At 49.1% G+C, this 23,072-nt stretch overlaps 7 protein-coding genes across 7 annotated transcripts; 4 read left to right on the top strand and 3 right to left on the bottom strand.

Moving 5' to 3' along the window:
• Positions 1-30: 30 nt before the first annotated feature.
• BDV38DRAFT_261525 (putative xanthine dehydrogenase HxA) lies at positions 31-4,726 on the bottom strand. Its single transcript, XM_032056022.1, has 4 exons — positions 4,163-4,726; positions 3,899-4,102; positions 1,881-3,838; positions 31-1,832 (listed from the first exon to the last, which is right to left on the bottom strand). Exons 1-4 carry the CDS (start codon positions 4,394-4,396, stop codon positions 149-151), a joined length of 4,080 nt encoding a protein of 1,359 aa, XP_031908422.1. The 5' UTR covers positions 4,397-4,726; the 3' UTR covers positions 31-148.
• A 19-nt stretch (positions 4,727-4,745) lies between these two features.
• On the bottom strand, positions 4,746-7,282 carry BDV38DRAFT_213074 (uncharacterized protein). Its single transcript, XM_032052648.1, has 2 exons — positions 5,227-7,282; positions 4,746-5,122 (listed from the first exon to the last, which is right to left on the bottom strand). Exons 1-2 carry the CDS (start codon positions 6,924-6,926, stop codon positions 5,047-5,049), a joined length of 1,776 nt encoding a protein of 591 aa, XP_031908421.1. The 5' UTR covers positions 6,927-7,282; the 3' UTR covers positions 4,746-5,046.
• A 356-nt stretch (positions 7,283-7,638) lies between these two features.
• Positions 7,639-12,325, top strand: aarA (L-aminoadipate-semialdehyde dehydrogenase; the record flags this gene model as incomplete). The annotated part of the gene is made up of 4 exons (XM_032063059.1): positions 7,639-8,010; positions 8,066-11,342; positions 11,408-11,732; positions 11,794-12,325. The coding sequence occupies 4 exons, from the start codon at positions 7,639-7,641 to the stop codon at positions 12,092-12,094; spliced, it is 4,275 nt and encodes a 1,424-aa protein (XP_031908420.1). The 3' UTR covers positions 12,095-12,325.
• A 90-nt stretch (positions 12,326-12,415) lies between these two features.
• Positions 12,416-14,091, top strand: BDV38DRAFT_213088 (carbonic anhydrase). The gene is made up of 2 exons (XM_032052649.1): positions 12,416-12,742; positions 13,340-14,091. The coding sequence occupies exons 1-2, from the start codon at positions 12,736-12,738 to the stop codon at positions 13,966-13,968; spliced, it is 636 nt and encodes a 211-aa protein (XP_031908419.1). The 5' UTR covers positions 12,416-12,735; the 3' UTR covers positions 13,969-14,091.
• Positions 14,092-15,421: 1,330 nt separating this feature from the next.
• Positions 15,422-15,967, top strand: BDV38DRAFT_213037 (uncharacterized protein). Its single transcript, XM_032052646.1, has one exon. It carries the CDS (start codon positions 15,501-15,503, stop codon positions 15,801-15,803), a length of 303 nt encoding a protein of 100 aa, XP_031908418.1. The 5' UTR covers positions 15,422-15,500; the 3' UTR covers positions 15,804-15,967.
• Positions 15,968-15,996: 29 nt separating this feature from the next.
• On the top strand, positions 15,997-17,308 carry BDV38DRAFT_287840 (aldo/keto reductase; the record flags this gene model as incomplete). Its single annotated transcript, XM_032060947.1, has 4 exons — positions 15,997-16,022; positions 16,086-16,236; positions 16,357-16,713; positions 16,802-17,308. The coding sequence occupies 4 exons, from the start codon at positions 15,997-15,999 to the stop codon at positions 17,306-17,308; spliced, it is 1,041 nt and encodes a 346-aa protein (XP_031908417.1).
• A 263-nt stretch (positions 17,309-17,571) lies between these two features.
• Positions 17,572-19,949, bottom strand: BDV38DRAFT_213039 (uncharacterized protein). Its single transcript, XM_032052647.1, has one exon. It carries the CDS (start codon positions 19,553-19,555, stop codon positions 17,834-17,836), a length of 1,722 nt encoding a protein of 573 aa, XP_031908416.1. The 5' UTR covers positions 19,556-19,949; the 3' UTR covers positions 17,572-17,833.
• Between the last annotated feature and the right edge of the window lie 3,123 nt (positions 19,950-23,072).

The raw sequence follows: 23,072 nt of genomic DNA, 5'->3' as shown, positions 1-23,072 counted from the left end.
CAGAACAGATACCATACATTCTATATAGCAGTGGATACATTCGTGAAGGGCTTTCTTTCTCAACTCAATTTCATAGCTAAATCATGACGCTGTAGAATTTATTGGAAAATGATACAAATGATTAAAATGCGTAGTAACATAGGAATGTTTAAATCTCAACAAAAAAGCTCTTCTCTCCCTCCTTAGGCAGGACTCTTGCCCGTTCGATAATGGGATCAGCGCAGCTGACCCGAATCCGTTCGGGGGTAGCCGGACTTCGTAGACTGAGGACCTCGTGAACATTGTACTGCTTCCGTGCCTCTTTCAGAGCGTCGCGGATAGCAAAGAACACAGCACTTCCCATGAAAAGTGGTGGTTCACCGACACCACGAGATCGTTGGATTGTACGAAGATTTTCCCATTCGACATCCTTGAGAAGGCTAACGTTGAAAACCTGGGGAATGTCTCGAAACCCGGGAATCTTGTAGTTTCCGGGCCCCTTAGTGACAACCTGGCCTGAGGCACGATGCCAGAGGCTTTCCTCGGTCGTAAAGAGACCTTGACCTTGGATGAAGGCTCCCTCTATCTGTCCGTAGTCGATAGAGGGATTGATAGTGCGGCCGACATCCATCTTGATGTCTGCACGTAGCGGAGTCCAATCGCCGGTTAGTGTGTCAATCTCAACTTCGGCGGCTGTCACACCCTGTGTGAAGTAAAAAAACATTTGGCCTGTGTTCTCGCCCCAGACATAGCCGATATCTGGAGTACGATAATATCCCTGAGCGGAGAGATTGACTCGGTCAAAGTAAGCTGCATGGGCGAGTTCTTTCATTGGGGCATTCGGCATCTTTTCCCGATAAGGCCGGAGGCGCTCGTTGAGTTGCTCACATGCATTGAAGATAGCATAACCATTGAGGTCGGAACTGGCCGATGCAGCTGTAGACGAGGTATTTGCAACTGTGTTTGTGGCTGTTTCGGAAATGAAAACGTCTGACTGAGGAACGCCTAATGCTTCTGCCGCAATCATAGTCATCTTAGTATGCAGCCCCTGGCCCATTTCAACACCGCCGTGGGCAACAAGAACGCTCCCGTCATGGTAGATGTGAACGAGAGCTCCAGCTTGATTCAGGAACAATGCCGTAAAGGAGATGCCGAATTTTGTCGGAATGATAGCCATGCCACGTTTCGACCACTTGTGCTTCTTATTGTATTCCTCCACGGCTTTCCGACGTTCCATATACGAGCTCTCCTCCAAGACTTGATTATACATCAAAGGAACATGCCAGTCTTTGAGCTCCTGGTTAAAGTGGGTCTTGTCTCCGGGCTTATACATATTGTCCATCCTAAGCTTTTCAACTGGAATATCCAGATGATCCGCGATCTCCGACATAAAACTTTCTGCCATGAACATGCCCTGTGGTCCACCGAATCCACGGAACGCGGAGTTTGACACTGTATTTGTCTTGCATATACGACCCCGGACATGAACATTCGGGATGTTATACACTCCGTCAATATGTGACAAGGACCTGTCCACAACTGCGGCAGAAAGGTCTTGTGTGTGTCCACCGTTGGCATATACATCAGCATCGAGAGCAAGGAGTTTCCCTTCGTTGGTCACACCAACCTTCCAACGGCAGTAGAACGGGTGACGCTGGCCTGAAGTTATAATATCTTCATCACGGTTAAGCATGCATCGAACGGGCCGTCTGGTTTTTGCTGCAGCCGTCGCACATAAGCCAGCGAGTTGAATTGACCGAGTCTCTTTACCACCAAATCCACCACCTAGTCGCTTAACTCTTGAGACTATCTTGTTGGCCGCCACCCCCGTGACCTGAGCAACGTATGTTTGACTATAGCAAGGTTAGCCTTTTATTGTAATGCTTAGATGCCGAACTCACGTTTCAGTGGGATTTTGTGTGCCACTCCAAATTTCCATTTCCCCGTCTTCAGGTTTGGGGATGGCGACGCACGCTTGAGTTTCCAGGTAGAAATGCTCCTGGCCTCCCATCCTCGATACGCCAGTGATGACGCGGTCGGCATGTCTGAAAGCCGCTTCTGTGTCGCCCTTTTTAATATAGTGGTTGTGTTCGAAGAATGATTCGGTTTCAATGGCCTCTTCAATGGTAAGTATAGCCGGGAGCTCCTCATACTCGATCTTCACAGCTCTCGCAGCTTCTTCGGCAGTTTTGGCCGACTTTGCGAGGATCATACCAATGGGCTGTCCAGCAGTTGTGACTTTATCTACCGCAAAGAACACCTCATCGGTCACAGGAGCGCCCCACCAGTTAGCCTTTGGATTGGGGAGATCTCTGTGATCCACATAGTCATGAACACCAGGGATATCGAGAGCAGCAGATGGATCAACACTGATTATTTTGGCATGCGGTTTCGTCGAAAGAACCATGCAACCAAACAGCTCGTTCTGTAAGACTGGTACATCATCAGTGTACTGCGCTTCTCCAGTTGCCTGTTTCAACGCCGAGACATGAGGACCAGCTTTCCCTAATACTCGTTGTTGATATGCGGCGGAAGCCTCGTGATCCTTTTCTCCAGAAGAGATGGCTCTTTCAATCTCAGCAATCACGTCATGGTCGATGTCCGTACTGTTCAACTCGACCCCCGACAAAACGTCATGATAGAATCTATAGAAAAATCCTAGGGCAAGAGACCGACGATAGCTAGCCATACCACCAGGCACTCCGTACTGCAGATCAAAGTCTTGTTCTAGAGCACTCATGGTGCCCTCAAGGGTTGCAGGATGTGTGAATTTCTTGCCTATTAAGAAAGCTTCTGCCTTTCGTGCAGACACAGTCATTGGGGCCATCCCGCCAAACACGAGGTTTACACTCGTCACATCATGTGAAGACGAAAGCGAAACCCGCAAGGCGGCATTGACGATAGCGATATCATCATCCTTTCTTTTGGACTGTTTGTAAGCCCGTATATACTCCCTATTCTCTGATGCAGTAGGGACGCGCAGACACCCGATTATAGCATCCGGTGGCAGTGCCGTTGTCCTGTAACCTTTGAAGAATTCGGTCATTGGAATCTCTATATCACCACCTAGTGACTTGGCAACAAGTACGGTGTTTGTTGCCACGAAAACTGGGTTCAAATCCGAGATAGGGGAAGCGGTAGCCAAATTACCGGCCGGAGACGCCACGTTTCTAATTTGTCTCCCGGCAAAGTACCGAAGCTGCTTCTTGATAGCAGTAAAAGGCTGGCCTCGCACAGGTCCATATCGCTGCAGGGCTTCATCACATATTGACTCCAAATCAGTCAAAGAGACATTAGCCCCAATCTCCAAGTGATTGTCTTGAAACGAGAACTGGCGAAGCTCGGGAATATCGCCAACGTAGACCGAAGCACTATATCGCATCGCCTTGAACTTTGTTTCAATCTGAGTCTCGGTACTGCCACCGATAACTTTCGCGTCTGGGTGTACATGCTTGATCTCCAAGAGTTGTTGCAAACTAACCGGTCTGTACCACCGCTTTCTCTTATTACCGAAAACCAAGGGCCGAAACTCATGCCTGTGAAGGATTGGCGGAAATATCAGTTCTGTGTCTGGCCTATGACTAATGAACTCAGGCGCTGTAAGTTTCAAAGAATCGCCGTTGGCTGTCGCCGTCTCGGATGAACTCTTGCAGCATCCTCCAGAACCAGTCTGCTTTTCCATGCAACAGCCAGGACCGCCATTGGCACTGGATTTCCCGCAGACACCACTGGCTTTAAAGCTCTGGGCGGCGTCTAATATAGGCCTGTATCCGGTGCAACGGCAGAGATTGCCATCAAAAGCTTCTTCCACAGCATGTTCTGATGGTTCAGGATTATTACGTATCAGGGCATAGAGACTCTACAAGCACGTGAGATAAGGCGTCACAGTCCTTCGATAATAAGACAGAAAGGATCATACCATCACTATACCTGGTGTACAGAACCCACACTGGCTGCCGTTACCGATGGCAATTCGTTGCTGGACCGCGTGGGGGTTCTTCACATTTCCAATGCCTTCAACAGTGATAACATGTTTTCCATCCACACTTATGACTGGTGCAAGACAAGCATTTACCGATGCGTGATAGAGTTTCTTGGTCGTAGGGTTCACGTGCGACACCACCTACCGACATCAGTATCCTCGATAGCCTACAGGTAAGACAAGATTAAGAACACCACCTACCACAGTGCAAGCACCACAGCCTCCCTCTGCACAGCCAAGCTTTGTTCCTGTCAAACCGACCCCCCTTAAGTATTCCAGAAGTGTGAGCTCCGGGTCCACGGAGTCAAGGGCCACTTTTGTGCCGTTCAAGTAGAAGCGAATGGTGTCATCCCATTCCTCCGTTAACTGGGCCAGCGAACCAGCCTTTAGGGGAGCCACCTCAGGCCCCGGCGACGTCAGGATGCCGGGCGCCATTGTGATTTGTTTGAACCAACACTTTGACGGTCTGGTGCGGGGATATCTAATCCGAATGCCAAGCCAGAGAGTTATCTGTTGTTTATCCAGCTAGAACGAACTCTGGAGGAAGACGTTGACGAGGATCCGACGAAGAAGATATATTTATTTAATGGGGAAGAGAATCAAGGAGGTATAGGGTAGTATTCATGCCGTACACCGAAAAAGGGATATGCGGTAGTATGTGTTTGATGGCCGATCTTCTTATCTGAGGAGGCGAAACCCCACAGTCGTTATCAAGACCCCTTGCAGGCGGGGATCGCCACCATCCGGTTTCCACGCTTAACCCTGCGGAGCGGAAACCATCGGCAATACCTCATGTGATCTCTAATCTCCTCTCCATCATTGGTGATGGTGATCTCTTACGTACTACTACGTACTAGTAACTAGTTACTAGTAGGAGTTATGTAACTTGGTTTTTTATTGTCTTTTCGCATTTATATTAGAATAACAGACCAACGCCCGCTCCAGATGCTCCAACCGGGTGGTGTACAAACAAGATCAAGAGACTTACATCAATTCGCATTAGGAGGCAAAGAAAGGCCGTATCGAAGGAAATAGGGAGCAGCGGGACATAAAACTGAATCAGCTAGGAACAGTGCACCAGGAATTCAATCCTTTAGTTTAGCACCAACGAAGTCTTTCTCGTCCTCCTGCCACTTCTTACGTTCCACAACACTTCGGGCCCTGGAAATCATGCATGTAATTAGCTCGGGTCTCAGCGATTTTGCTGCGGGGAAAAGATTGGGGGTGTGGAGATGGGTCTTATTTTGTAAGCTAGGAATACGAACCGGTAGGCTCTCACAAATCGCCATACTTCCGTGTCTGCTAGGTTCCAGGCTTCTGCCACGTCTTTGATGCCAATCCGATTGGTTTCCTTACTCTTCAAGACTTCCCGGGCCTGTTTTAAGATGTCATATTCCTTTGCGACGCCTTGTCGGCTAGGATTGGCATTCTGCGCGGACTCCTTGTGGTCCCCTTCATTCTTAGAGTCCACATTGTTATCCTCCCGAGGAATCCTGAATCCAAACTGCCATTCGAATTCGTCTAAAAGATCAGATGGGAGGGATTGCCCGGCCTCGGGAGGCAAGGACTCAACTGTCATCCACAAGGAAGTACCGGCCACGGCGTCATCAGCGACGGCCTTTTTGAAGACCACGGCGCGTGACGATCCACCAATGTCAACGCCCAACTGTTCCTTAGTGACTTCAGTCAGCCACGGGTCACGCTCCGTCTCGCGACGGATGTGTCGGGTGGTAACTTCCGCCGAATCCTGCTGCAAACTGATAAGAGTGTAGGGATGGGGGAGTGTCCCTATGGTGAACACTCGAGTCGTGTTTCGGTAGGTGGCTGGCTGGCTAAGCTGCATCGGCTTTCCTGCATCACAGGGATGGCACTTCGGCTGGTTTGGAGGACAAGATGATGGCACAGGCGATTTAGGACATTGAACGAGGGCTTTGGCGAGCCGCAAGGCTGGTTCTACCAGAGCCGTAGTATGTTCAGTAAAAGGCTTTAAGACAGCTAGGCCGGCTGGGAATGCGTTCTGGAAGGTATTATGTAAATGTGCATTGATGAGCTCTGCCAACGCCAGTCGTCCCGCTGTCGATGAAGAGTCCTCTGAAAGTGTTGGGTAGTGGGAATGGATAGTAGCAGAGTCATAGAAAGCCAGAGAAGTCGGTGGTGACTCGTTTCTGAAGAACTCGGGAGGAACCAGATCCAACATAGAGTTCGAAGTTTCAGAGGCTTTCTTAACTGCTTCCTTGATCGCGTTATTGATCCGTGTCTTTTCTCCCGCAAACAGCGCACTGTCAATGCGGTCAAACCGGGTAATCACAGCCGGATCGGTCCCGCGTCGCAAAGAGGACAGGAGGTCATCATCGTATCGTGCCATCGGAAAGCAGTGCCAATCCGCAAGTAAGCCATCGCCCATATGGCCCCAGGCGAGCCAGCGGAACAGCTCATTCTCAAGTTTAGGGGTAAGTTTCATGGGTTGCATCAGGGAATAAAGTTCATTATTCATCGCCTCTGCGCGACCCAGAATAACAGGGCGGAACCCTTGCGCAAACCAAGCTCTGCGCCACGCAAGAAGAATCTGAGCGTCGGCTTGTTGCGTATCCTTTTCATCATCCCCCTTGGTTGGTTCGTAGTATGTGTATATGAACGGTCGGTGTCGTAAAGGAGGCAGTACGGAGCGGTTCTCGTCGAGGGTTACGGAAGATGAGAACGGGTTAATCCAAGCCCAATTGCTAAACCATTTCGACTCGCCGCTGGTACTGTTTGGTTGTGGTTCGGGCGGCGTATGAACCGTCGGGTGGAATGAAGGTAGGTGAAGATCGCTCAGCGAAGGCAACTTAGGTCGGGGTACATAACTGGCAGGGCCAGTGACTTCTCCAGATGAAGAGTCTGGGCGCGGAGATGCTGAGAATATTACCAAAAGAAGGGCGACAAAAACGATTATTGTGAGAAGCGCTGTACTCCTATGAGGAATCATCGTGATAAGAGACGTATGTAATTTGGAGATTGGACAAAAAGGTTCTCAAATATGCAGGGTACAGCAGCCAGGAGGCAGACAGGCTAAACCTCCACCCGCCTCGAATGTCCCTGTAAGCAGTTCAGGGACAGTGGAGAAATCGAGATATAGGAAGCAATAAAAGCTAATCACATTTGCGGGTTCGAAAGAACAAATAAGATTATCTAGTCATTTCAAGTGAGTGTACAACAAGGGGTAGAGTCCTGTCAAACTGGGGCGTAAGAAAGAAAACGAATGGCGGTTCAAGTAACTGTTGGCATTGAGTAGGTTGCAGTGGGTGTAATTTCAAGAGAGGGAAAAAAAACCACTGATGGTACCTTGGATTTAGTGGTAGTAATATGGAGACCTCAGGTACCTCCTATTGCTGGACGGACTAGGAAAGGTGCAAAGCAAACGATGCATTTGGTATGTGCACAACCACTCCATTCCCCTGATGCCTGAATGCCTGACCGCGTTCTGGGTCCAACCGAAATCGGCCTAGTCCGAAATGAAAGGCGGTAAGTGATGATGATGAGAGTGTGGGGTTCCAGAAGCTTGGCCGCTATGACTGGCTGCGAAATCGGCACTTTTTCTCTTAGTGCCCCTCCAATTGACTGAGTCACAATAGAATATCGTCCTTATTTCCCCAACCTACACTGCAGTTTGACATTCAGAGGGCATTGTCACTGCAATCATGGGCGTTGAAACAGCCTCCCTACAGGATCGCCTTGAGCAATGGGCTCAAAGGTTACAAAACCTGACTGTTAGTCCTCTTACTCGGGACTATCCCGACAACCAGAACCAAGAGCTTCCCAAGAGGGCCATTGAGGCATTCGAAACCTTCAAGCTCCCGGAAGACACGGAGGGAAAATTACAGAAGCTTTCGGGCTCATCCTCTGGTTTTACCATTTTCTTGACAGCTTTTGTCGTACTTGTTGCTCGTCTCACCGGCGATGAGGATATTGCCATTGGTACCACTTCGGCCGAAGACGGCCGTCCATTCGTCCTGAGGGTCCCAATTGATGCCTCGGAGACTTTCCTTCAATTGTACGCCAAGGTTCAGAAGGTATGGTGACAGCTGTTTAATAGTAATAATTGACATTTCCTAACTATTATTCTAGGCATTCGACCAAGGGTCCTCCGACATTGTTCCTTTGGGCAGTTTACGATCCTACATCCAGCACAAGTCCCAATCCGAACGATCCCCGATTCTTTTCCGCTTTGCAGCCTACGATGCACCCGCCGCGTCTCAGGAATACCCTGCCAACACATTTGAGACCACGGACCTGGTCGTCAATGTTGCGCCTGCAGCAGGAGGGTCTACGTCTCAAGCGGAACTGGGCGCCTACTATAACCAAAGACTCTTCTCAAGCGCTAGGATTTCGACGATATTGAAGCAGCTGGGCAAAATCGTTGAAAATGCGACCAGCAACCCAGAAGAGGCAATTGGCCGCCTTGACTTCATGACCGATGATCAACGGGCACTTCTGCCAGACCCCACTGCTGACCTAAATTGGTCCAAGTTCCGGGGCGCAATTCATGATATTTTCGCTGAGAACGCTGAGAAACACCCAGAAAAGCTCTGTGTGGTCGAAACCAAGTCCGATCGTTCTCCCCACCGCGAATTCACGTACAGGCAAATCAACGAGGCCTCCAACATCCTGGCACACCACTTAGTCCAATCAGGTATTGAGAGAGGGGAAGTCGTCATGGTGTACGCTTACCGTGGTGTCGATCTTGTGGTGGCGGTTATGGGTATCCTTAAAGCTGGTGCAACTTTCTCCGTCATCGACCCCGCGTATCCGCCAGAGAGACAGTGCATCTACCTTGATGTCGCTCGCCCTCGGGCGCTCATAAATATTGAGAAGGCCACTAAGGACTCTGGTGAGCTTTCCGAAAAAGTCCGCTCTTTCATCAATGAAAACCTTGAGCTTCGCACAGAAGTCCCCGCGCTCGCACTTTGCGACGACGGTTCGCTCCTTGGAGGATCAATCAATGGCCAAGATGTTTTAGCCAACCAGGTGCCTTTGGGATCTAAGCCTGTAGGTGTTGTGGTTGGTCCAGACTCGGTCCCTACTTTGTCCTTCACCTCTGGATCGGAGGGAAGGCCTAAGGGTGTGAGAGGACGTCATTTCTCCTTGGCATATTATTTCGACTGGATGTCCGAAACGTTCAAGCTGACCCCCAATGACCGTTTCACGATGCTCAGTGGTATTGCCCATGACCCCATTCAAAGAGACATCTTTACTCCTCTCTTCCTGGGAGCACAGTTGTTAGTCCCGGCACGTGAAGACATCCAAAATGAGCGGCTTGCGGAGTGGATGCGGGAATACGGTGCCAGTGTTACCCATCTTACACCCGCCATGGGTCAGATTCTGGTCGGTGGTGCTTCCGCACAATTCCCAGCCCTTCACCACGCTTTCTTCGTCGGTGATATCTTGATCAAGAGAGATTGCCGATCTCTGCAAGGTCTGGCCCCGAATGTCAACATTGTGAACATGTATGGCACAACCGAAACCCAGCGTGCGGTTAGTTATTATGAAATCCCTAGCTACTCTAGCAACGAAGGGTTTCTGGACACTATGAAGGATGTAATCCCAGCCGGTCGGGGAATGGTCGATGTGCAGATGCTGGTTGTCAACCGGTTTGACCCAAGCCGTATTTGCGCCATCGGAGAAGTGGGCGAAATCTATGTTCGCGCTGCTGGTTTGGCGGAAGGCTACTTGGGCTCCCCCGAGTTGAACGAAAAGAAGTTCCTCAAGAACTGGTTTGTTGACCCTCAATCTTGGGTTCAGAAGGATCAAGCCCAATCGCAAGGTATCAATGAGCCCTGGAGGGAATTCTATGTTGGACCAAGAGACCGCCTGTACCGCAGTGGAGACCTTGGTAGATACACTCCCTCCGGTGACGTTGAATGTTCCGGCCGTGCGGATGACCAAGTGAAGATTCGAGGTTTCCGTATCGAGCTTGGTGAGATTGATACGCATCTTTCACGCCACCCATTGGTGAGAGAGAATGTCACTTTGGTGAGACGAGACAAGTTCGAGGAGCCAACTCTGGTCAGTTACTTTGTGCCAGATATGAGCAAGTGGGCTTCGTGGTTGCAAGAAAAGGGCCTTGAAGACGACACTTCCGCTGAAGGAATGGTCGGTATGCTTGTTCGATTCAGGCCCCTTCGTGATGATGCTCGAGAGCTTCTGCGTAGCAAGCTCCCGACATACGCTGTGCCAACAGTGTTCATCCCGCTCAAGCGGATGCCCCTTAACCCTAATGGAAAGATCGATAAGCCTGCATTGCCGTTCCCAGATACTGCGGAGCTCAGTGCTGCTGCACCTCAGCGCAAGTCGTCTGTCCTGGAGGCCCTATCCGAGACAGAGCAAGCTTTGGCTCAGATTTGGGCACAGCGTATCCCCAATGTCACCTCTTCCATGATTGGCCCTGACGATTCATTCTTTGACCTTGGAGGACACAGCATTCTGGCTCAGCAGATGTTCTTCGATCTTCGGCGCAAGTGGCGTGGCGTTGACATTAGTATGAACGCCATCTTCCGCAGTCCTACCCTCAGAGGGTTCGCTGCCGAGATTGACCGCTTGTTGAATTTTGAATCTTTCGCGGCCAGTGACAATAAGACAGCCGCTGAAGCTCCAGATACCTCTAGTACACATGATGACGAGTACTCCAAGGACGCTCGGAAGCTAGTAGACGCTCTGCCCAAGGCATTCCCCGAAAGGACAGAGCCTATTCTCTCTGGAGAGCCAACCGTCTTCCTGACGGGTGGTACTGGATTTCTGGGCGCGCATATTCTTCGCGATCTCCTCACCCGTAAGTCTCCCTCGGCGAAGGTTGTGGCTTTGGTTCGAGGAAAGACCGAGGAGCAAGCACTAGAGCGTATCCGGTCCACCTGCCAAGCATACGGCTTCTGGGATGAAGCATGGACCAGCCGGCTTCAGTGTGTCTGCGGTAACCTAGGAGACGCTCAATTCGGTCTCTCTCAAGCGCTGTGGGATGACCTGACGAACCGTGTCGATGCGGTGATCCATAACGGAGCCCTTGTCCACTGGGTGTATCCTTATTCTACTCTCAAGCCTGCCAACGTTATGGGTACTATTGACGCCCTGAAGCTTTGCTCCACTGGAAAGCCTAAGCAGTTCTCCTTTGTCAGCTCTACCAGTGTGCTTGACAGTGATCACTATGTCGAAGAGTCTGAACGTAGTATTGCGGCTGGAGGGGCCGGTATCAGCGAAGATGATGATCTGGAGGGCAGCAGCGTAGGCCTTGGAACCGGTTACGGCCAGAGCAAATGGGCAGGAGAGTACCTTGTCCGAGAGGCGGGTAGGAGAGGATTAAAGGGAACTATTATCCGTCCTGGATACGTACTCGGTGACTCTCAGACCGGGAGTAAGTATCCAAGTCCTTCGCACCATCGTCTTAAGTCTCTATATGCTGACAACTCATCTCACCAGCTACGAACACCGATGACTTCCTTATCCGTATGATCAAGGGATGTATTCAGCTTTCTGCCCGTCCTAATATTAACAACACTGTCAATATGGTCCCCGTCGATCACGTTGCCCGCGTTGTCATCGCCGGTGCCTTCCAGCCTCCATGCACGCCTATTGGTGTTGCACAGGTGACTGGACACCCACGTCTTCGGTTCAACCAATTCCTGGGAGCACTGCAGCTGTACGGCTACAACGTGCCTCAGGTTGACTACGTCCCGTGGGCACAGTCGCTTGAGCAATATGTCAACGACGGACAGCACGACGACCCTGAGTCCCAGCATGCACTGTAAGTTCAATGTCAATCGCACAGCAAGGTTTGGAAATCAATTGCTAATGACTGGGTTTAGTATGCCCCTCTACCACTTTGTGACCGCTGATCTCCCATCCAACACCAAGGCCCCCGAACTAGACGATGTTCATGCCGCTGCTTCCCTTCGCGCAGATGCCGCCTGGTCCGGCGTTGATGCCTCCGCTGGGGCCGGCGTGACCGAAGAGTTGGTCGGTCTGTACGCGGCCTACCTGATCACGATCGGATTCTTGCCTTCGCCGCCTGCGTCCTCGACAGCTCGGCCGTTACCCACGGTCCAGCTCAGCGACGACCAGAAGCAGGCCTTGGCCAATGTTGGTGGCCGTGGAGGCAGCTCATGAATCTATTGAAAACGTAGCGCCTTTTTCTGTTTCAACGATGCATGTTTCGTTTCTTTCGAATTTCTTATTTTTCTTTTTTCGAGTGATAAAAACTACGGATGCGGTATTTGTAGAAAGCACAATGTATATATAGAAAAGGAACGAATAGGGGGTGGGGAAAAATATGACATCGATTATGTTCAATTCAATCCAGTTGGCTGCTTTGTATTACCCGATATGTTCAGGTCACACCCCACACCTTTGATCCACGTGGGAAAATGCCTCAGGGGACAAGGAAAGTTCCTGTCGGGTGCGAGATTTTACCCCCAAGAATTGGCAGGAGATATCTAAATATGGGAGAAGTGAGATAAAATCACTCGTGCAATCACGCAACGTCCATAGATAGACTCGAAAGGGGTGGGATTGGATCTGCCCACAGACTTTGCCGTATTTCCCGATATGTGCCGCTCACCGGGCGTTATAAAGTCGCCTTCTGTTGCGTTCCTTTTCCGCGGCACCGTCTGCCAAGACAGAAACAACATTCTTCTTCCCCAACAAGATCCCTCTCTTCTTCTTAAACGACTCTTTTAACATCATCTGCTTCGACATCCGTTGTGAACCAGTTTCGATATCGCGTTAGAATAACGTCGCCCTAAAGCACCATGCCAGGTATGTTAACGGGTCATGTCTCTTTTCGTTTTCCTTCTTGGCATTTTCGGATATCGTCGCTGGAGGACGGGCCCTCTTTTTCTACCATTTTCCCTTGCCTTCCTTTCGTGTTCTGTATCCTTTCTTTGGCAGGGTATTTTCGTTTCTTCATTTTGTCGATAATTCTTAGCTTGAACGCATCGTTGCAAAGACAGGCTGAGGGACTGGTGGTGACTGGACTTTGCTTGCTGGCCGCTTTTTTCTTTTTCCTTTTCTTTTTTGCCCCAGCCCCTTCTCCCCGTCCCGTTGAGTCCGTTGAGTCATTCGTTGCCGGGCCCATCGTGACACCTTGCTATTTCACCCTGTGACAACCTACCTGTAACATATCTGCCATCATGATGAATCTCGCAAGGCTGGTACCACAGTCTCAAACATTGTTTCGTCCCCTAGCGGCGGTGAGGGAATTTCAGGGCTGCAGTGGAAGCGCCCGTCTTCCCTTAGTCCGAGCCCGCACCAACCCCGTTATCGGCCAATCTCAACGTCTTTCCCTATCAACCTCTGCATCGCTATCGTGCGACAAACATGACATGTCGCAAGCGGAGACTAATTACTCTCCAGACCGATTCACCACCGCGCTGCAGGCAAACAAGGAGTGGGCTGCCCGAACTGCCCTGGAACATCCGGACCTGTTTCCCACGCTTGCCAATGGCCAATCCCCCGAAATTCTTTGGATCGGCTGCTCCGATTCTCGATGCCCTGAGACGGTTGTTCTAGGCCTCAAGCCTGGTGATGTCTTCGTCCATCGGAATATCGCCAATATCTTGCACGCCAGCGATCTCAGCTCAGGTGCAGTCATCGAATATGCCGTCCGTCATCTGCGGGTCAACCACATCGTGCTCTCTGGCCACACTAAGTGTGGTGGTATCGCAGCTGCCCTTGGCAACAAGCAACTCGGTATCCTGGATCCATGGCTGCTGCCTCTGCGCCAAATCCGGGAGCAGAACCTTGCACTGTTGCAGACATTGTCACCGGAGGATGCGACCGTTAAGATGGCGGAGCTAAACGTCCGGGAAGGTGTCAAGCTATTGAAGTCGAAGGCTGTAGTGCTTGAAGCAATGCAAGAGCGGGGTCTCCAGGTTCACGGCCTCATTTATGATGTCGCCTGTGGTATGCTCCGGGATATAGACACCAAGGACTCGGAGGAAGAGATCAAGAGGCGACTGGTGGCCTTCAAGACGGAGGCTTAGGGAAGGAACTCGGTGATAGGGGTCCTGACATTTTTTTCGACGGATTTTGTTTTCTTTCTTTGCGTTATTCCTTTCAGCGAGTGTCCAGGTATATTTGAGGTGTTTTTGGATGGGTATTCCTGTGGCTGTCTGAAAGATCTTAGTATCGTCTCAGTGGCTATGCTGTAAATATTCCAGCACTGTGAATCTCATAGACGTCAAACTCATAGCAGTCATTTCTCTCCAAAGTCAATAAGACCAAATAGAATGAGAGAGGGAGAGACGCGTAGTAAGCAACTCAGCCTGAAGAAGGGGGGAAAAGGAATGAGGCGTCAGGTTGACAAAAGATTGTGTATGTATGAGTGGGGAGGAAGGAAAAGAGTAAAAGAGGGAAGAGGAGGAAGAGAAAGAGGAGGCCGAAGAGAAGAGGGAAAGAGTCAGTCGTAGCCTCGTTTCACGTCTGCAATCCCAGCGGTTTGAGCGATTTCATTGCCTAATGGGGAAGCCAAGGGAACCTTGCGGATCCGCTTTGCATCCCAATCTGGTATGGCCCCGGCCGAAGCGGAGATGCGTCGGTTGATGCCTGATTATCTTGTGCATGCATCGTCAAGCATCAGGCAGATAGATTTGATGTCCTCGTATTTGTCAGTATGAACCCTTTCAAACCCGTTGTGCCTGGATCAATTGTCGGAACTCGGAAAGTTAGGGAGGATCAACCGGTCCTCGGCTAAGTTGTACTTGGATTTCGTTTACAATACATGTTCAATGGAATCATCTCTCCCAACTACTTGCTAACAAGATATCGTTGTTCATCAGATCTACGTACGAATCACTGCTTAGATCAGGGTCGTTGGCACTGACACAGTATCCTTAATATACCCAGCTTGGATTTCGACGCCTTGGGGACATGCATTTACTTCCGAGATAACGAGGATAGACTAGCTTCGAAGTTCTTACCACCGAACCCAAAGTTGTCTAAAAGCTGCTTTGAATCGTTGATAGATTTGTCTATGTGTTCTCTGATATTTATTATAGGGTTTGGATTGGTCAGGGACCGTATTCAGATCATCCTGTTCCGGACTTTCTTAAACGCTGCCATCGCTGTTGGTCTAACAACAAATACTACTTTTCCAAGGGCCCTTGGCGGCTACACTCTTGGAATAGTCAGGTGTATTCTTTCTCAGTCAGCTTACTTTAGATACCCTAATTGGATCTGGGTTCATTCACGTTTTCACCGGACTTTGCGAGAGCTTTTATATTGGATGATTTGCTTAGCTTGTGTTCTTATATCGAAGCAAGAGAGACTAGTGGAGGCCCTCTACATGTTTATGAGACATACTCTAGATAGCATAACGAGTAAAGTGGAGCATTCCGAAGCTCTCTGTCGCTCTGACCATCTATTCTTGGTAGTTAGTATAGCAAATTTTTTTTTTTTTTTTTTTTTTTTTTTACATCAAAGTGTATAGGGTCAGCCAGACACCGATAAAAGCCCCGGGAGCCCCACGTACCTCTTCAAGAAAAAACCCAACACAACTACTACTACCAAGATCAACATGTCTATCATGACAAAGAAAGCAATAACAAACGATGCCGACAACGCACCCCGACTCGCGGAAGCCACCCAGGCAAAGACCGAAGGTTACCGCGGGGGAGACTGGTGTAATCGGTTATCCGTCGGCTTTGCAGTCTATCGCTTCATACATTCGGCAGATAGAAGAGTGGAGCTGCGAAGCAAACATGCTGAAAAACCAAGGCGGAATCATTTCTATCCACCTTATCTTGAAGTCAATCTTCTTGCGATAGCTTCGTATTTTGCCTTCCTAGTGTCCTTCTTTTTCTGTGTTTCTCCAGGTTAATCTCCATCGCTACATATTTGTGAAAGGTTGTGTAAGAAAAACCCCCTTTGAATGAAAGTGACCGGTGGATCGCCACAGTGACGTGTGAAATGATGATCGCCGCCCGCTTTGAGCTACATAGTTTGACATGAAGATGTTGATTGTTACTGACCATTGACCATCACAGAAAATACCCTGAACGCAGAACAACATCATGGCTAACGAAATGGAATACACCCGGTACGTCCACTGCATCTAGCCAAGTATACATATAAGCCCCATTAACAAAGAATGTGTCACCAGACTCGGAACCTCTGGCCTCAAGATCTCCAAAGTCATCCTCGGCACCATGTCCTACGGCACCAAGGAATGGCAGGACTGGGTACTAAACGAGGACGAGGCCCTTCCCTTGATCGAGCACGCATACAAGCGTGGAATCAACACCTGGGACACAGTGCGTAACTCTACCCCGATCACATCATGCAATATGCGCAACCAAACCCAGAAAAAAGAAAAGAGGAAAAAAGAAAAAAAAAATCACACTAACCCGTAGATCCCCCTCAAATGGAAATAGGCCGACGTCTACTCTCATGGTCGTTCCGAGGAAATCATTGGAAAGGCCCTGACAAAGTACAACATCCCCCGCAACCGCGTGGTTATCCTGACCAAGTGCTATTTCGGGGTAGACGACGGAGGCAAGCAACCTCCTATCTCCGCCGCAGGCCGGAATGACGGCCACTGGGTCAACCGTGTTGGGCTGTCCCGGAAACACATTTTCGATGCGGTGGATGCCAGCGTGAGCAGACTGGGCACCTACATCGACGTATTGCAAATCCACCGTCTAGACCGGGACACGCCCCGTGAGGAGATCATGAGGGCGCTCAACGATGTGATTGAAAGCGGGAAAGTCAGATACATTGGAGCTAGTACTGTAGGTTTTTTTTTTTTTTTTTTAAAAAAAAAAAACTTGTTCCTTTTGACTTATTGAGATTTCATTACGCGATACTGACTGCCCCCAGATGGCCGCGTGGGAGTTTCAAACGCTCCAAAACATCGCGGAACGGAACGGATGGCACAAGTTTATCTCCATGCAGAACTATCATAACCTCTTGGCTCGGGAGGAGGAGCGCGAGATGATCCCTTACTGTGTTGACTCCGGGGTGGGTCTGATCCCTTGGTCTCCTATGGCGCGTGGTGTTCTGGCACGGCCGTGGGATTCTCGTTCGACGATCCGTGAGTCCACCGATGCGGCGCTCAAACTCCTTGTCCGGAGCCGAGAGTCCGAGGCCGACAAGGCGATCGTCGACCGAGTGGAGGAGCTTGCCACGAAGAAGGGTGTCAGCATGGCGCAGGTGTCCATTGCTTGGTCCTTGAGTCACCCTAATGAAAATCCCATCCTGGGTTTGAACAGCAAGGAGCGCATTGATGAAGCTGTTGCTAGCATCCAGGTCAAGTTGACCGATGAGGAGATCAAGTATCTGGAGGAACCCTATATTCCTAAGGCTTTGTCTGCTCTTGAGCGGTAAACTAGAAAAACAATGAAACAACATGTGCAGGGTATATTTGTTCATAATTCATTATTAGAATGTATCTTTAGGTCAATGATAAACCCAGGTACCTCAATGTGTGCGTTATAATGCGTGAATATCCGATACTCCTAGGTACATGCAATCCGAAGACAAAAGGATATTGTCATATAAAACCCTATATCTCAAGTGTATTTACCACTGGTTGTTGATCTTTCTATATACAAATCCTAATTGGGTCAAAAACGAAGGGCACAGTCGCTCTGGATCGTCGAGGATCACAGCGCTGCGGAGAGGTGAGAGTGCTGTGTAAAGAAAGAAACCACGGAGACCGTATGCAAATTGATTTGAGCTTTTCCAAGACCCCTTCATAGCACCTGGCCACCGGGGATGAAAATATGTTCAAAATGGAGCCCAAAAGTGGACTCATCTTCACCTCTACTAGAGGGAGAGTAGAACTGAATTAGGTGTCATGTAACCGGATGAGACCTGGTCCACCAGCCATCATAGAAACACCGGATTCCATTAGTGGTGCTTTCGAGTCAGGAAATCAAAAATATTGCTCAGCCGACGTCGACATCTCCTCGTGGAGCTGCTTCGGCCCAGCTGTTTAGCCTTTAGATCGGATGGCTCAAGCTGGTGTAGTTGATAACTACCGTTACCTCGTGAGCTATCCAATGGCGGATCCGGGGCTGCAGACTGTGTTGTGGGACTTCCATTACTTTGTTCTACTGGGCTGTTTCCATTCTGGTCCAGTTGTTCGCGAGGACTTGAACGCAAACTATGTCTTTTAGGTCGGCCAACGGTTCCAGAAGCACGTCGGTTGGTTCGCTCCATGAAAGCGGCGCCTGTTGAATTCGAGCGCTTAGTCAGATTACCATATGCTATGGACCGGTCTGGCGGCGCGTTTGGTTGGGAAGATGAGCCATTCGGCACCGATGTGCGATTCCTCGAGCCATTTGATGCCAGCCTTGCCGAACCATTATCCCTTCCAGCGGGTATCGAATCATTCTCGGTTCTAACTGCAGATGGAGATGGCTGTCGAGACGGGGAAAGCGCTGCATTGAAAGTCACAGCTGAATCGTCATAAGTGAAAGAATGCGACCAGCCTTCTCTGAATGCCACCCAAATACTAGTGATGATGATCAACGTGCGGAGATTATCGTCCGTCTCAATGACCTTCTTGTCCAAGGAGGCGTCCATTTCAGAATCATCGCTGATCACAGACATCGTAGACGTTGGCGACAGAGGAAGTCCGGATGCCGTGGGCATCGCGTACTCGTCAAGTATTTCCAAGTGATTTCGAGCCATAGTCGCGATGACGGGGTGACGACGGGTGTTGGGGTTGATGACGCTAAAAGTGAATCGTTTGGTCTCCTCCTGGGGCGCGGTTCCAGGGGGTGCAGAGATGCGGCGATTCCGTGCTCCGCGAAGTACCCAACGCAGGATCTGAATACCATTTTCGGTGTTGGCCACAAACTCGTAGGACCCATTGGGAAGGGGCGTCGCTTCCCACACCGGGCCGTAATTGAGACAAATTTCCGCCTTCCCTTTCGACAACGCATCCTCCTTGAGAAGTTGGCAAATTGTTGCGACGACATCACGATGTTCGCCGTGTTCCTCGTCTGAGCTGAGATACTTATCTGCAATATCCCCGCCCGATCGTTCATAAAGATCGCTGGTCACGACAATCAAATCATTTGGACCCAATCCCTTCTTGCCTCGGAAAATCGTGGGGAACTTGCGCGACAATCTGGGTAAAAATACGGTGGACGGTAATACATCCAAGACAGGCAAGGGGCGTGGGGTTTGTGATACTCGCTGTAGCTGCAGAAGAAGCTTGGGTCGGAGCCTCAGTCGCTTATGACGTGCATGGGACGCGGGGTGAGCTAATTGGTAGATTGTTTTAGGCCGCGACGATTGTTTCCTAAATGTCTGCGCGCGGGTGTTCCGGGCTTGACTGAAGACTGTCCCTGCTGTCGAGTACTCTCCATCGCTCGAAACCACCGACGCCACCGGGCTTGCAGACATCGCCCGCGGTGGCCCCTTATGGGATCGCTCTGTCTCTGAGCCCTTATACCGGCCGTAAAAACTCCCCAAACCCATTGTCGGAAATGTCGCAAATGAAACCGACGGTGGCGAGGAATGACGATTTAAATTCCCCGAAGGTTGCGACTCAGGTAGAGGGCCAGCGTCGTTCTCGTGAGCCGCTGCTGCATGTGCTGTCAGGCCCAAATTAAATAGCATTATTATTTCATGAGATGCGAAACCCTCTTTGGCTGTCCATCAAGACGAGCATTGACAGATCGACAAACAACGGCGGACCGAAACCCAGTTGTATCACTCGGAGATAGCGGCGCTTCACGCTGATCACTTGTTCTCAAGCTATATACGTAGTGGGTAGTGGGGGATGACGCGCGACAGTTATGGAGTCAGTAAAAAAAAGAAAAAAGGAAAAGGGGGTGAAAGGAGAGGATCAGTGAGAATTCAGGTGTGACCTGCACAGCAATTGTGCTGGAGAAACTGTTAAGAGACGAGGGGAGGCTGAATATGAGGAAGGAGTAGAAGATGTACTAGTAGTCAGATGGGGCACGGTTGTATTGTTGTACAATACTAAGAAAGTAGGTATCGTAATGTGCAACGGAACGGGGGGAAATATGCAAGGGAGAGACGTGTAAGTAGGGGCAGAAAGTTCGAATTGTATGAACTATTGTACTTGGAACAATGCGGGTGACCGAAGCCTTAATACTTAGGTATGTCGATTGTATGTGTATGTAACAAAAACGAAAGCGAGTGGATGCAGTTGAAATGAAGAAAAGAAAAAAAAAATTCAAGACCGGGTTGCATGTCAGATGGATGGGGTCAATATAGCGGTCAAGTACTGTGTAATACGATCAATCAAATCAGAAAATGAACTGAAAAGAGGGGATCATGGAAGTAGGGCAAAAAAGAAAAAAAGAAAAAAAGAAAAGTAAAATTTCAATAAAACAAATCAAAAGCACTGAGTCAGTGATCCACTTCCTCAAGAATAATAATCATACTCCGTAATCATCATCACATAAGTATTTACTCTCACACTCCTCGGCGACAATTCCATGGAAGCTCCGCAGAGCTGTCGTTCTTTTGCAGGTATGTATGTACCGTAAGTAGAGGATCGAAGATTGACTAAAACCCGACAAATGCTGGGTTTGCATGAAAATGAGAGTCCCCACCCTAGCGGACCTTAGCTTTTGAAGAGGCGATCCATGGAAATTTGTTCTAAAGATACCGACATGGCAACTTCAATATTCGCAGTCATGCCCCAAACAAGCCTAGACGGCGATCTTCGGGACTAAACGACGCCCGAGGCTCCAGTACCACTAGTAATGATTTATCACCTTTCCCGGGAACGCCGTCGTACTGGGTATTCGTAACTTTCGGTTCTTTCCACCTCCGTCATCAACCATCCAATTATGCTTTTCTAATTTTGTGCTTCTCTTTCCTTTGGTATCTTCATGGACCATTTTAGTTCGTTCCAGATTCAAAAACAAACGTTACCCTATAAGGCACGAGGACAACTCAATACTCAAATTTTTAACTAGTAATTGTATTATTTGTCTCACGCTCTTCTACCTCCCTCTCTCTCTCGGACATCAGTGATCACCTATAACTACCGCTTACTAACCTTCTACCCACTTGTCAAGTTAGTTAGTTACTACCTACTAGTAGTAGTACTCCCGCGCTCCGGACTCCGAACACGAAACAAAACCCATACAGACAGTGCCAGCGGAGGTCCGAGCCTCCGACCTGCCGGCCAATGTGTCTGTCCATGGATAAGACTCTTGGCTCGGGCAAGGCAGCCCATATCCAGCGGTGATCGAACCATCCACTCCCCAAGTCAGACCCATTCTTTAGAGCTCCATTTACTGGTTAACTTAAGGTACGGATTACCTTGTCTCCCATCTCTCAGTTGCACCGTCTCTGACCCTTAATAAACGATAAAATCTCTACCCTTGTATGACATTGATAATGCTCTGGAACCTTCTTCCTTCCGTAGTTGATGATTCTATACTTAGAGTCAAAGGGGACTTTTAAAACACGGATTCTTCTTGGGCTCAGGTACTTTTGGCCTTGGCATTATTACGGTACATTGTACAGTAGTAGCCAGGGAAAGGGGGAAAAGAAAGAGGGCCCATAGTTACTATTTGGATGGAAGCACCACCCCACCAGCGGCTGGTGTGCCCATTTTTCCCTCTCTCTTCTCCCTCCCCCTCCTACTCCTTGGATGATTATTTCAGCAAAAGAATAATCAGAACGGTCATCATAAGCATAAATTATTAACCTCATGTGACAGCCCTACGGTGATGATGCAGAAAATGCTCCACAGCGTGGTAGGGGTTGTATGCATACGATCATATAGTGATCATCATAAGATGCTATCGCCACCGACGAGAAAACGCCTAGGCCCCCCGAGGGGTTTCTATTGAAAAGACCAAAACTTGACAGTGACATCAGACATCCCGATAGGTTTACTTGTAGTATGCACAATAGTACGGAGTACATGTACAGTACTTACATACTGCTACTGGGTAGTCATTGTGGAGTGCCACATTTCGAGCGCGTGACCCAAAATGGGACCTGCAACGTAGCCCTCCTAGATTCAGGGAAATTAAATTTCGTTCTCTATGGGGCATTGGGACTAGATTAGATTTGCGTGTCTCCATCACGCTAAATAAAAATCTCTGATCGATACCATGCGGGATATATCACTTACTCTTTCCGCTAGTCCTCGGAATCGGACCTGTTGTCCTCGGACTCGGAGTCGTAATCAAGCCGTGGGAATATATGGTATGGTCATGTCTCCCAGAGATGATCTCCCAGCGCTATGATGCAACTTAAAATAAAGTGCTATTTGTTGACACGCCAGAGATTGGTAAAGAATGACCCTATCACCGTCAGCAGAATGATTCCCTCTGCGTCCATCTGTACATTATTTTAAATTATTTTTTATTTCTTGAAATGATGTGTGACTACGAATTGTGGTATTGAGGAAAGGTATCCAATGGACTGAATATATTCGGGTCTGTCAGTGGACTGGGCTTTTCGTAGGGCTGAATCGACCGCTGGTTGATCCCAAGGTAGGGTTGGTGACATGTTAATCACTTTCCAGAACTCGGTGGGAAAGGACATCCACCCTTTGGTGGGTAAAGTTACATACACCTCGGATGTTCGTGACATAATATTGTAGCCTAGTATATGCCATGGATACTGTTGTTCAAGTGGCCATTCTTCCAGCTCAGTTATGAATTCAAAAGAAGATGACATCGACACATCCGTTTTAATTACTAACTTACACTATTTACCATCTAGCTTTCAGCCCATCAGATTTAAGCATGATCCATCATTGTGGCGACTACAAGGATTTCAACTACGCACATAATTGGCTAAATTAGTTTCGTTAGTCTACTAGTATTACGTTAAGTCGGGTTCCAAGTTATGCATTGGAATGCTGAATAAGGCATCGCTTAAGTTATGCTTCTCTGCCGAAAACTCCGAATCCCCACTTGCCGTTCGACTTCCAACCATCATCAGTTAAGGCTACTTGACTGGGGAACAGTTTAGCAGCTGTACCTCGGCCGGTGATACTGATCCTTATCATTATTAATCTTCCTCTTTTTTTTTTTTTCTTTTTTCTTTTCTAAAACGGTTTTGCGCCGGTGGACCCTTGGTTTTAGAGCCCAAGAAACCCCTCATAGATATCTTTACATGGTATGAGGTGGAAGAA

Source organism: Aspergillus pseudotamarii, assembly GCF_009193445.1.
Source record: "Aspergillus pseudotamarii strain CBS 117625 unplaced genomic scaffold BDV38scaffold_85, whole genome shotgun sequence".
NCBI lineage: Eukaryota > Fungi > Ascomycota > Eurotiomycetes > Eurotiales > Aspergillaceae > Aspergillus > Aspergillus pseudotamarii.
This window is presented reverse-complemented; position numbering and strand designations above follow the sequence as displayed.